At 47.7% G+C, this 14,267-nt stretch overlaps 1 protein-coding gene across 1 annotated transcript in view; it reads right to left on the bottom strand.

The window, feature by feature from the left end:
• LOC138663846 (oocyte zinc finger protein XlCOF22-like) overlaps positions 1-13,862 on the bottom strand; it is a 36,903-nt gene extending 23,041 nt beyond the window's left edge. Inside the window, exons 1-4 of the mRNA XM_069750198.1 lie at positions 13,729-13,862; positions 13,421-13,600; positions 13,214-13,337; positions 13,033-13,130 (exon numbers count right to left, since the gene is read on the bottom strand). Coding sequence (XP_069606299.1) covers positions 13,033-13,130; positions 13,214-13,337; positions 13,421-13,600; positions 13,729-13,794 — 468 coding nt within the window. The 5' untranslated portion in view covers positions 13,795-13,862. The remainder of the gene's footprint in view (positions 1-13,032; positions 13,131-13,213; positions 13,338-13,420; positions 13,601-13,728) is intronic.
• Positions 13,863-14,267: the final 405 nt, after the last annotated feature.

The following is a 14,267-nucleotide window of genomic DNA, read 5'->3' as shown; positions in this document are numbered from 1 at the left end:
GGGAGCGTCACTCTGTGGGGTCCAGACTGCGCCGGCGCTTGCGCAGTCTATAAAGGCTTCGGACAGAGTGACGCTCCCAGTGTTATATTATAGATGTGGCTGTGTTATATACTACTGCGGGGGTATATTCTATTCTATGGGGGAGGCTGTCTTATATACTATGGGGGGTATATTATATTCTATGGGGGAGGCTGTCTTATATACTATATGCGAGCACATTTGCAGGATCCGTTTTTTTTCGCCGGATCTTTTTTTTTTCTGCCATATCCGTTTTTTTCTCAGAGTTGTATTAGCGCCGGAGTGCGCCTGATGGCCACACGTTTCATCCGTTTTTTGCTAGATCCGTCGCTGTACATTTTTTCGACGTACCGAAAAACCATTTCTCTGTATGTGTTTTCCATCCGGCGGAAACAGCTTTTTTGACGTATCCTGCAAAAAACGGATGAAACGTGTGGCCATCAGGTGTAATCCGGCGCTAATACAACTCTATGAGAAAAAACGGATCTGGCGTAATAAAAAGGATTCGGCGAAAATAAACGGATCCGGTGGAAAAAACAGATCTGGTGGAAAAAAAAAAAACATCCGGCGGAAAAAAACGGATCCGGCGGAAAAAAACGGATCCTGCAAATGTGCTCGCAGGGCAGGATGCGTTTCACCCATAAACTTGTATTAGCGACAGATGGCCACAAGTCGCGTCCGTCGTGCTACGGATCAGTCATGTTTTGGAATACCGTCGGCACGAAAAAACGTTCAAGTGAACGTTTTTTTGGCCGTTGCGCCCGCTATTTTCTACCGCGCATGCGCGGCAGAAACTCCGCCCCCTCCTCCCCGCACTTCAGAATGGGCAGCGGATGCGTTGAAAAACTGCATCCGCTGCCCACTTCGTACACAAATTTCACAACGTGCGTCGGTACGTCGGCCCGACGCATAGCGACGGACCTGTACCGACGCAAGAGTGAAAGAGGCCTTAATGAGCGTTGAATTTTTTAAAAATAAAGAAAAAAACGGCGTGGGCTCCCGCGCAATTCTCTGCGCCAGAGGGGGAAAGCCGACGGCCGGGGGCCAATATTTGTAGCCTGCTATGAATATCAGCCCGCAGCTATCTGCGTAGCCTTTACTGGCTATTAAAATAGGGGGACCCCCCCAAAAAATGACGTGGGGTCCCCCTATATTTTATAGCCAGAAAGGCTACGCAGACAGCTGCGGGCTTATATTCATAGCCTAGAGAGGGGCCATGGATATTGGCCCCCCCGGCTACAAATACCAGTCCGCAGCCATCCCAGAAATGGCGCATCTGTAAGATGCGCCAATTCCGGCACTTAGCCCCTCTCTTCCCACTCCCGAGTAGTGGTGGGATATGGGGTAATAAGGGGTTAATGTCACCTTGCTATTGTAAGGTGACATTAAGCCGGGTTAATAACGGAGAGGCATCAATAAGACGCCTATCCATTACTAATCCAATAGTAAGAAAGGGTTAATAAAACACACACATTTGGAAAAAAGTATTTTAATATTCTTCATTTAACCATACTTACCATACTTCAGCGCCTGCAAAAAAAAGTAAAATAATAAACTGTATACTACCTGTCCGCCGTAGTCCAATTAATAACGAGTGTCCCACGACGATCTCCCCTATAGAACAGTGACATCGGGTGATGTCACTGCTCTATAGGACCTTCAGTGACACACTGACAGGAGACAATGGCTCCTGCAGTGCATCACTGAGGTTACTCTAGTTCACTGGTCTCACTTTATGGCAATTGCTGCGTGGGAAAATGTCTCACCCAGCAATGCCAATAGTGAGACTAGGGACTATTTTCTCACAGGGGCGTAGGAATACATGATGGAAGGATACCTTCCATCATTGTGTTCCTGGAGCCTCTGGAGAATGGTCGCATCAACTGATGCTCCTGCTCTCCACGGGAGATCGTCGTGGGACACTCGTTTTAATTGGATTTCTGTGGACAGGGAGTATATTGTTTGTTTATTATTTTAATATTTTTTACAGGTGACAATGGCTTCGGGGAACAAAGTGACAAGTGATGGTGAGTATGTACTCTATGTTATATGTACTGTATGTCTGTAGTATGTATGTACTGTATGTCGCATGTCGTCGCATGGTGCATGTCGGCGCATGGTGCATGTCGGCGCATGGTGCATGTAGCATGTCGCATGCCGCCGCATGGTGCATGTCGCATGTCGTCGCATGGTGCATGTCGTCGCATGGTGCATGGTGGCGCATGGTGCATGTCGCAAGTTGTCGCATGGTGCATGTCGTCGCATGGTGCATGTTGCATGTCGGTGCATGGTGCATGTAGCATGCCGCCGCATGGTGCATGTCGTCGCATGGTGCATGTCGGCGCATGGTGCATGTCACATGTCGTCGCATGGTGCATGTCGCATGGTGCATGTCGGCGCATGGTGCATGTAACATGTCGCCGCATGGTGCATGTCGCATGTTGTCGCATGGTGCATGTTGTCGCATGGTGCATGTCGCCGCATGGTGCATGTTGTCGCATGTCGCCGCATGGTGCATGTCGCCGCATGGTGCATGTCGCCGCATGGTGCATGTCGTATGTCGTCGCATGGTGCATGTCGCATGGTGCATGTCGTATGTCGTCGCATGGTGCATGTCGCATGGTGCATGTCGCATGTCGGCGCATGGTGCATGTAGCATGTCGCCGCATGGTGCATGTTGCATGTCGTCGCATGGTGCATGTCGTCGCATGGTGCATGTCGTCGCATGGTGCATGCAGCATGTCGTCGCATGGTGCATGTAGTCGCATGGTGCATGTAGTCGCATGGTGTGTGTTGTATGTATGTATGTACTGTGTTTTTTTTTTTTTTTTACATTCAACACATTAGCCGGATGATGGGACTACTACTGTCCCATCATTGGCTAATGTGTCACTCACTGTCAGTGTAGCAGGCAGAGCCCGATGGGACTTGTAGTCCCATCGGACGATGCCTGCACACACACGCACAGCGTCGGCACACACGCACGGCGCCGGCACACACACACAGCGTCGGCGCACACACACACACGCACAGCGCCGGCACACACACACACACAAGCACAGCGCCGGCACACACACGCACAGCGCCGGCACACACACGCACAGCGCCGGCACACACACACGGCGCCGGCACACACACACACAGCGCCGGCACACACACACAGCACCGGCACAGCGCCGGCACACACACACACGCACAGCGCCGGCACACACACAGCGCCGGCACACACACACACACAGCGCCGGCACACACACACACACAGCACCGGCACACGCACAGCGCCGGCACACACACACAGCACCGGCACACGCACAGCGCCGGCACACACACACACACAGCGCCGGCACACACACACACACGCACAGCGCCGGCGGGCACAAGCACCGGCGGGCAGAAACACTGGTGGGCACAAGCACCGGCGAGCACCGGCGGGCAGAAACACCGGCGCCGGCGGGCACAAGCGCCGGCGGGCACAAGCGCCGGCGGGCACAAGCACCGGCGGGCACAAGCACCGGCGGGCACAAGCACCGGCGCCCACAAGCACCGGCGGGCAGAAACACCGGCGGGCAAAAGCACCGGCGCCAGTGGGCACAAGCACCGGCGGGCAGAAACACCGGCGGGCAGAAACACCGGCGCCCACAAGCACCGGCGGGCAGAAACACCGGCGGGCACAAGCACCGGCGCCAGCGGGCACAAGCACCGGCGGGCAGAAACACCGGCGGGCACAAGCACCGGCGGGCACAAGCACCGGCGGGCAGAAACACCGGCGGGCACAAGCACCGGCACCGGCGGGCAGAAACACCAGCGCCGGCGGGCAGACCCCCGGCGACCGCAGCACAGCCCCGTCCTCAGATCCCAGCATGCCACTGAGCAGTGAGCACACACAGAGCCCCGCCCGCCCTCAGCACAGCCCTGCAGGCAGCCCCCAGCCCCGCCCCCAGCCCAGTCACTCTTGCTGAGTGACTGCAGACTGTGGGGGCTGGTCACGCCTGCTGCTGACGTCACGTCAATTTCTAGAGCCTGGAAATTGATGTGACGTCGGCGGAAATGAGCGGCGGCTGCAGTCTGGGGGTCATGTGACCCGTACCCAGCTGCAGCCATAGCGCCGCTCACAGGCGAAAACGTCAACAGAAGGTAATGGCACAATTCATTAGGGGCCCCGGGGTAATACATTGGGGGGTTAATTGAAAGTAGTGGACAACCCCTTTAATTACATTATAGCTTAGGGCTGCAAGTATTGGGGGAAGGAGACATATTGTTACAGGTGAACTCCCAGCACATACATAAATTACAGCTAATAGAAACCAGAGAACAGTTACATACATCAAATGGCATATTATTCAAATACAGGACAGGGCAAAAGTACATATCATGACACTGACATCTCTCATCTTGGAGCCATGATTCATGTCAGTCCACTTGGTGCAACAGCTGTCCTCCCTTTTAGATGCAGAAAAACGAGCAGATCTAATTTGATGCAGGTGTCAGTTTTGGGAATGAAAATTTAGAGGGAGATTCCATAATTGTATCCCTCTGCTTGTTCTAAAAAAAAGTAACCATTACTTTTAGTTTCATTTGAAATGACTGTAGTTTTGTGCCATGTCTGTTATCTCCTTTTTTCTACAAAATTAAACAACTGAATGAACATCCTCCAAGGCCGGTGATTCCATAATTTTTGCCAAGGGTTGTAGAGGGGCCACTGGACTCCCAGATGTCCCAGGAAACCTAAGATGGAAGGCCCTGACCAAGTGGTCAACCTTTACAGAATGAGCGGGAACCTGGATCTCTCCTCGGGTCCACATCTCCTCTAATGAACAAGATACTTGATGGAAATTCGGAACGTCCGAGAATCCACGATGCTCTGCACCTCATGATTCAAGCCTTCATCGACAGAAACTGGAGGAGGCAAAGACGAGGGAGACAATACCCAAGAGACAAACTCTTTTTAACAGGGATCTGTGGAAAACAATTCGGAATGCAAAGAGACAGAAGAAGTTTTCATCTACAGGAAACTGGATTGACTTCTTCCAGAATCTCATCAGGGCCAATAAATTTAGGACCCAACTTTGCTGATGGTATTCTCAGCTTAATATTTTTAGATAACATCCAAATTGTATCACCTACTTTGAAGATAGGACCTGTCGAACGTTTCCTATGGCTTTACTTTCTTTGTCAAAGCCGAGCCACCCCGATATTATTTTGAACCTCCCTCCAAACATCCCCAAGTTTCTGTACACCTCCACACCAGGACATGGAGAACTCATCCTAGAAAATTCACCAAAATGGGGATGAAAGCCATGATTACAAAAAAGGGGAGGTTCCAGTAGACTCATTAACCCAACTGTTTTAAAGGCAAATTCAGCTAGAGGTAAAAATGAGGAGCAGTCCTTCTGCTGAGCCGCAACATAACACTTTAAAATCTCTTCCAATAGTTGATTTGTCCTTTCTGTCTGACCGTTTTATATTAGGGTGGTAAGCAGAGGAAAATGACAAGTCAATCCCCAATTTCTTACAAAAGCTTTCCATAATAAGGAGACAAAATACCACCCCTCCCTCTATCAGATACATTGTTAAGAGGAATTCCACGCAATGTCACAACATGACTATTGAACAACCTAGAAAGTGATTCAGCATTCGATAACCATGATAAATGAACAAAATTACTGTAGCCTTTTTTGCTGAATCAGTCAACCACCACCAAAATAACAGTTCTCCCATCAGACAAACGCAATTATTTCCACGTTTTTTCTCCATTTGACAATGGAGCCAATTCCATGGCCTGCCGGTTATGACAAACGTTAGCGCATGCACAAACTTCACAGGCAGAAACGAAATCTCTAATTTCACTATACATTGATGGCTATGAAGAAAACCTAGCAATGGCTTTCACGTAGCTGTTACCAAGGGTGACCACTCAAAATGAAATCATTAAACTCTTGTAAAAGACACAATCTTAGGTACACAGGTACGAATAATTTGGTCCCTGAAGTAGCAGAAAGGGCCAACCACTAGACTCAATTTCCTAGAAATAAAATGCACATGGCCGCAAATTAAAGTTTTAGAACCTTGAGATAATACATCCTCTACACCAAAGCATTCACCTCCACAAGGAATGGTTCCTGGAAATCAGGTTCGATTAAAACTGGAGCGGACATGAACACTCTCAATTAAAAAAAAAAAACCCCAATAGTATCCTATCCGGTGACGAAATCTTAAGATCCGCCACTTTATATGTGGGATCAGTAAGAGGTTTTACGATCTGAGTAAAACCCCTAGTACATTTTCTATAGCATACATTGGTGTATATTTCCGAGATATCTGGACCGGACCGAATTCCTTCCAGGGTTGCGAGAAGTCCACTAGCAGTAGGGACCATAAGCCTGACATGTGACAGCCCGTTCGCCGCAAGCAAGGCCTTTTGTCTACTGATAACTGACCCATATATTCTGCTTTTATCTTTTGTCCTACCACTGTTGTATTTGGATATCTGACCCTTATATATGTATAACCATTGTGTATCTAGAGTATTGTCTAGTGTGCCCTTAGGGAGATTAAATATATAATTTAACCTAGGGCTGTTCTTTTATCTCGATCCACGAATTCTTGGTTTAATGTTCCATGCTACTGGGGCTGGTTTCTGGTGCCAGAACAGGATCGGAGTTTTTTAACTACAAAAAATATTTTTCGGTAGTGCTCATGGCAATAGCGGATGCGGACTGTCGCTTCATCGCCGTGGACATTGGAGCTTTTGGCCGTGGCAATGATTCCCAGACTTTCAAGAGCTCGGATATGGGCCGTCGGGTATATGGCAACAATTTTAATTTTCCCCCTCCACAGCCTCTCCCCAACACTCAAGGCCCACCGCTGCCATTTGCTATGGTTGGGGATGAGGCCTTCCAGATGTGTGAAAATCTCCTGAAGCCATATTCTAGTCAGGACTTGGACCACACTAGAAGGATCTTTAACTACAGACTGACCAGGGCCCGAAGAACAGTAGAGTGCACCTTTGGCATTCTGGTTGCTAAAGGGCGCATTCTTGCAACAGCCATAAATCTAAAAGTGGAAACAGTGGACGAGGTGGTCAAAGCCTGTGTGGTTCTCCACAATTACCTAATTGCTAAGGAGCGACCCCACATTGAACTGGATGAACCAGTTGCACACCCACTGCCCGATTTTCAGCATCACCCGATGCGGTCAACTGCAGCCATTGGTCTTATGCGGGACCAATTTGCAGCCTATTTTGTTTCCGATATTGGACGGGTGTCATGGCAGGACAATGTTGTGTAAATGTCCTGTTGTATCTTTATCTTTACCAATAATTATATACTGATAAAAATATTTCAAATTAATAAACTTGAGTGTTGGTTGTGTTGACCGTGTCTCCTATCTTTTTCCTCTCTAAACAAAGGTTTACCAAAGACGGTCAGTGGATATGTATGTATATCATTTTGTAATCCAAAACCAGGAGTGGGTGATAGATGATGAGGTAATAGTTATTATTTTAATATCATAATTGACCTCTTATATTGTTGCACTCCCTATTTCGGTTTACAAATAATGATATAAAACACTGGCCGCATATTTCTAATAATGGCAACCATGTTGATTTATTGGTAACCATGTTGATTTATTGGTAACCATGTTGATTTATTGGTAATCTTGTTGACGTCATTGCGTCAAGACTGAGACAATCACTGTCACGCTATCTATACCCATCGAGTCAAGTGTCAGAAATAATGAATTCATGATAAACATATACATGCTCATGAATTCACAATTTCTTACACATGGCCTGGTGAGCATAGATATGTAGCGTGTGACAACCATTGTCACCTCATTTGTTGCGTAATAGATTAGGTCTAAGAGAATATGGTGAATATACTAAGCAGTTATCAACTCAATAGGTCAGGTGTCTTAACTTAGGAGTTTTTGAACACCTGACCTGTTCAGTAGAGTACTGAAATTGATTTCCACCATTTTTTCTTTGTTTGTACTGTCACACTAGGTACAAAAACAGAGTATGGAAATAAATGTTTTATTTTTTGGACCACCTCATATCTGTATACTAAAGACACACATATAGATGTAGTCTTGTATTTTAAACTACTGGAGATATGTTTTGGCCCAAACAATAAGTGTGTGGCGAACTTTATTGGTGTGTATTGACGGCGGCGATAAACACAATAAACCAAACATAATTGTGGCAAATTAAATTTTTTTTATTTAGTTAACAAACAAATGTAAAAACTTTTTTTTTTTTTACCGCGACGGGTTGTACCGCGACGGCTTGGGGTAGAGTGATGTAAACAGGGGGTGTTAAGAACTGAAGCCTGGCTCACCATCGAAGAGGCAGAGGTGGCAGGAGAAGGGGCAATGAAACTGGAAGGGTCTGGAAGTTCGGGGATGGGGCTTAACACATGAGAGGCTTGAGACGCACTGGAAGGGTGAGACAAAACTGACAATACAGACACATCGGTAGGTGATGGGGGAGGAATAGTAAGAGTTTTTTGTTTTTTGGGGGGTTTCTGAGCTTTCATTTGTGTTTACCTGGTAGGGGGAAGTCTTGGTGGGCTCATATGTTGTTGCGTGGTGCAGGGAGACACGTCAGGGTCCGGTTCTACTATCTCACAGTCCATTTCGATTGTGGGTCGCTCAGCCACGCCAGAGTCCAACTGCATCGTAGTGGGGGGGAAACATAAAGCCCTGCCAGGGTCCTGGTGCATCGTTGGGGGGGGGGAACATAAACCCCTCCCAGGGTCCTGCTGCATTGCTGGAGGGGGGGAACACAATGCCCTCCCAGGGTCCTGCTGCATTGCTGGTGGGGGGAACATAAAGCCCTGCCAGGGTACTGCTGCATCGGGGTGGATCCTGCCTGGAAAGCCCTGCCAGGGTCCTGCTGCATCGGGGTAGGTCCTGCCCGGAAAGCCATGCCTGGGTCCTGCTGCATCGGGGGGGGGCTGGTCCGATACGCCATACCTGGGTCCTGCTGCATCGGGGTGGGTCCTGCCCGGAAAGCCATGCCTAGGTCCTGCTGCATCAGGGGGGGGCCGGTCCGATACGCCATGCCTGGGTCCTGCTGCATCGGGGGGTGCCCTGCCCGGAAAGCCATGCCTAGGTCCTGCTGCATCGGGGGGGGGCCCGGTCCGATACGCCATGACTGGGTCTTGCTGCATCGGGAGGGGGCCGGGCCGAAAAGCCACGCCAGGGTCCTGCGGCATCAAGGTGTCAGTGGAGGAGGTCCAATCCGGAGCAGCGGTTGTCACGGTGGTGGCGGTGGGATGTCCAACAGCACTCGTCATCGTGTTGGCGCTGTAGTGGACTACACCTGTGGATGGAATAGAGGTGGCCGTGCAGTGGTATGCAGCAGAGGTAGGAATGGAGGTTAATCCTGACAGTGACGGCACAGTTGGATATGCCACCACTGTCTGCTGTACATTGCGACTCTGCTGCATAGCCTGCACAAAAGCAACATTGCAGGCCTGCATCACACTCAGCTGGAGATCAGGGCTAAGGTGTTCCGACATGCCCTGCTCTATTTGATTAAAAAAATGATGAGCTGGCCTCTGGAGGTCGGCTTTAACTTGATCAAGGCTTTTGGTGACATCCTGGATCCGGCAATTTAAGAGGTTATGAGACACATCCATTCTGTCACCTAAAGCCTTGATTGCTTCGTGTAAAACCGAGCTCAAGTGCAAAAACTCGGGCATGAGTGACCTATCCGAAGCCCTCTGTCGCTGCCGGGATGAGCCCGCAAAAAAGGGTGCAGTGACAGAGGACTGCGAAAGGGGAATACCTGATGGGCCAGCTCCCTGGTCTCCAGTGAGTGTGGAAGGCCCACCTGCTGCTGCGCTGCTGGATGGCTGGGACGGGTCCGTGGCTGCCGGCTGAAGGACCGCTCCAGAACCTGGGGCGACAGTCGTGCTGTGTGTGCTGTGAAAAAAGGAAACAGAAAATTACATATTATGTCAATGCAATACAACCTGAAGCATGTGAGAAATACTTACGCTCTCTGGAGAAGGACCGGTCTTAAAAAGGACAGCACTCTTTGGTACTTGTAGAGCCGGTGCCTTGCTCCGGAACCACTTGCAGCACGATTCTCTTCACGCAGGTCCTTATTGAAGCGGTCCTTCATGGAACGCCAACGTGTTCTTATTTTCTCCACTGTTAAATAAAAAAAATATATAATGGTCAGAAAATGGACTTTTGGCCGTGCAAAGACAACTGTGTGTGATGAAAGAAACAAAAAATTTCTTTCATCACACACAGTCAAGAGAGCACGGCCAAGGTCTGCTGCTTCACACTGCAGTGCAATACTTACCAAATGCATTACGGACCCGTGGCGGGGAATTCTCCCAGCCATCCCACAACGCTTGTGCCACCTCACTCCATAAGCGGCGTAGTGTACTGTTTACAGAATGCTGTGGATCCCGTCCGTCCCACAACGGGACTCGCTCCTGGACCAGTGTTATCAGGAGGTCAATATCGATCCGGTCATCGTCCCGTTGTGAAACCTAAAATTACAAGAAAATCATTTAAGTTTGCTCAATCACATTAGGAAAATAAAATTACAGATGATGAGAAATGGCATGAATATGAAAGTCAACTTAGTAAAGGATTCCAGAAGAAAAATTAAAAGAAATAAAGTGTAAAGAAAGGAAGATTCAAGAATATTACAATGAGGACAGTCAGCCTTGTATACATACCCGCTGCAGTCTTCCCACCGGACCTTGACTCCGCTGCTCCGTCCCTGTCTGTCCCTCAGTAGAAGTGCTCTAAAAAAAATAGAAAAATCAAATTGTCACATGTGTCGATGTGACAGTGAATACTTACCAAGCTGATGGGCCAAAAACTCACCTCACTGACAAGATCCACTTCAGATTGACGTGGCTCAAACTCATCACCAGATGACGACTCCGCAGAAGACATTCTGATGCATGTTGAAAGAAAAAAATTGCAAAAATTAGGACATGTAGATCCAAAAAATTGAAAATAAAGGCATTGGCTAGGATATACTCACATTGCTCTGGGTCTTGTCCACCAAAATGCGTCCAGGAAGTGTCTTGTCTTCTTGGGAGTATGATGAGAAGTGTCCTGAAACTTCCCCCAAGGTCCCTTTTATCATCTTGCTGCTAGGGGATGGCTTATCAGTGTCTAGACAACCTTATCTTAAAAAAACGCATGCGTTCAAAAACGCATGCAAACGCATGCACAAAAAACGCATGCGTTTCCATTGACTATAATGCATTTTTTGATGCAAAAAAAACCCCGCATACAAACGCATGCGTTTTTATGAGTCCAAAAAACGCCTCTCAAAAATACTACATGTTGCATTTCTGCAAATAAACGCATGCAGGAAAAAAACGCATGCGTTGCAAAACGCGACCAAACCCGTACAAACAAAAACGCATGCGTTTTTAATGTTAAAGATAGGGGGAAAAAACGCTGCAGACAAAAACGCAAGTGTGAAACCACCCTAATCTGATCCCCTTCCCTCGCCCTGGGAACAAGGGGACAAAATTGTATGGGTTAACACAGACAGACGGGAAACAGAAGCTTAGTCACACAAAACTCACACAGGAATAAACACTAAGGATAAAAGTGGAAATCCAGTGAGGCAAAGAAATTACATAAAACATCAAAGGAGAAGGGAAGGTTTTCACCAAAAACTGCACACCAATATCGCAGAACAATTACCAGAAATGCCTGGATATCACCACCTCTCCAGACCAGGTTAAGATGAGGTATAGTAGGCACTTACTGAATAGTCCAGCTCATATATATAGGTTAAAAGAAGATATAATTGGTTCTCCCAGAACATGAGACCAAAAAGTATTACCAACCTTGCCCAGCAGAGATTTATCTCCTGGTAACCAGTCTGGAAGCTACAAGTCTCTATATCGACGCCCGAGCCTCACTGTGCCGATTACAGCCATTAGTGAAGTTACAAGGAAAAGTGCAAGAATCTAGAGATTCCACAGACCCAGATGCCGCCATGACAGTCGGCGACGTTTGTATAAATCTCATTGTAAGCTACTGATGGTAGAGTAGAGCTCTGGGAAGCACTCAAAACGCTAGAAAACAGTCCCAGAACAATTCTAGTGTTCCTTGGCACCTGATCGCAAAGTGTATGAATTGTATCCATACTGCTTGGAAAAAAGTACAAGGCCAGTCATAATGTGACACTGAGTCACAAATGTGATGCTGAATCACTATTAGTCAAAAGGGGATAAAAAAGGCATAGTCAGGTCACAGTCTGAGGTCAGAATTCCAGGAAGATAGCGGATCAAGACAAAGTGGTTAAGCAAAAGACAAGGTTCAAGATCGGGCAGCAAAAGATCAAGAAAAAAGCCCTGATAAACAAGGCACACACACACACCACCGATCTAAGGCTATGACTGTTAATAATCAGTTACTAACAGCCACCTAAATAGCCAGGTAATCACCTAGAACAGGTGACACCTGGAAGAAACCCAGCACTCCACTGCCATGATTTGCGGTTGGACTGTAACTTACAATACTGACAGCTAATCATGCCCCTGCCTCAAATTGCATGACTGAGCTGTCACACACTCCCTGCTTCCTTGACACTGAGTGGTGGAATTGTGACAATACTGGTGGATAAAACAAGACCGAACACAAGACCCTTACAGCCTTCTACACATCTTATTGGAGATTTCATGACTAGTGATGAGCGAATATACTTGTTACTCGAGATTTCTCGAGCATGCACGGGGGTCCACCGAGTATTTTTTAGTGCTCAGAGATTTTGTTTTTAGCGCCGCAGCTGAATGATTTACATCTGTTAGCCAGCATAAGTACATGTGGGGATGCCCTAGCAACCAGGCAACCCCCACATGTACTTATGCTGGCTAACAGATGTAAATCATTCAGCTGCAGCGCTAAAAAACTAACTCCAAGCACTAAAAAATACTCAGAGGACCCCCGAGCATGCTCACGAAATCTCGAGTAACGAGTATATTCGCTCATCACTATTCATGACATCTCTCCATCTACCTGATGATCCTGAGGAACAGCGGGATTTTCTTGTATACAGTCCTGTGGAAGAAGAGGACGAGGACATCTCTCTGGCGTTGTTCTCTTACTGGATAGAACTGGAGGAAACACATACAGGGGATGAATTAATTCTTTACATACAGATCATTAGAGGTTGTGAGTATTTAGTCCTGTCTTTTACCTGGTGATGTGAGGGGCTGGGGAACCTCCATCATGACGTCCTTGTACTGATCTTTATGTCCTTCTAAATACTCCCACTCCTCCATGGAGAAATATACCGTGACATCCTGACACCTTATGGGGACCTGACACATACAATAATAGCATCACCCCTCTCATCCCATTATAGCATTACTGTATAATGCCCCAGCATTCTCAGCAGTGTCACCTCTCCAGTCAGCAGCTCAATCATCTTGTAGGTGAGTTCTAGGATCTTCTGGTCATTGATGTCGTCATGTATTAGGAATTGAGGTGGAGGTCTTGTGATTGGGCTCAGGGGTCTTCCCCATTCCTCAGACACAGGGGCCTGGCCGCGCTCACCAGAGGTCTTCTTCACCACTGTGTAATCCTGGTTATGGAGAGACACATTAATAAATCCCACTACAGACGTTTCCAGAGTCCTCACCTCTCCTTTCGGTCCTTCTGTTATTGCCATAGATAAGAATGATGTAACGTGACGTTATCAGAATCTCTCACCTCTCCAGTAAGCCGGAAGAGGATCTCTAGGGTGAGGTGTAATATCTTGTTGTAACTCTTATCCATCCTTGATGGGTCAATCAGGAAAATTCTTTTATATAGAAGCTCTCCACTAAGAGGATTCGATATCGTAGGGACCTGAATGGGAAGTAAAGTATCATGTGTAATAATACAATTACTGGAGAAAATAAGGGGAACATATAATGATATATAATGTGTAGATGTTGTATTCTCAGATTGTATAAGCTGGAATGTCATAAACATCACCCACTTGCTGCACTCCTGACTCAGATGAAAACGTAAAGTAGGACTCTGTTTCTCACACTCACTTGTCCATTCAACCAGGGCAGGAGGAAATGATGGAGTTGGTGGAATGGGCAACGATGGGGGTGGTGGGGGAAAAGGCATTGATGGTGGTAGTGGAAAAGACAATGATGGTGGTGGAAAGGGTAGTGATGAGGGAGAAGGAAATGATGGAGGTGGTGGAATGGGCAATGACTGGGTGGTGGGGGGAGAAAGCAATGATCGAGGTGGTGGAA

Source organism: Ranitomeya imitator, chromosome 2 (genome assembly GCF_032444005.1).
Source record: "Ranitomeya imitator isolate aRanImi1 chromosome 2, aRanImi1.pri, whole genome shotgun sequence".
NCBI lineage: Eukaryota > Metazoa > Chordata > Amphibia > Anura > Dendrobatidae > Ranitomeya > Ranitomeya imitator.
Note: the sequence above shows the minus strand (reverse complement) of the source record. Positions and strands in the feature narration are given on the sequence as shown.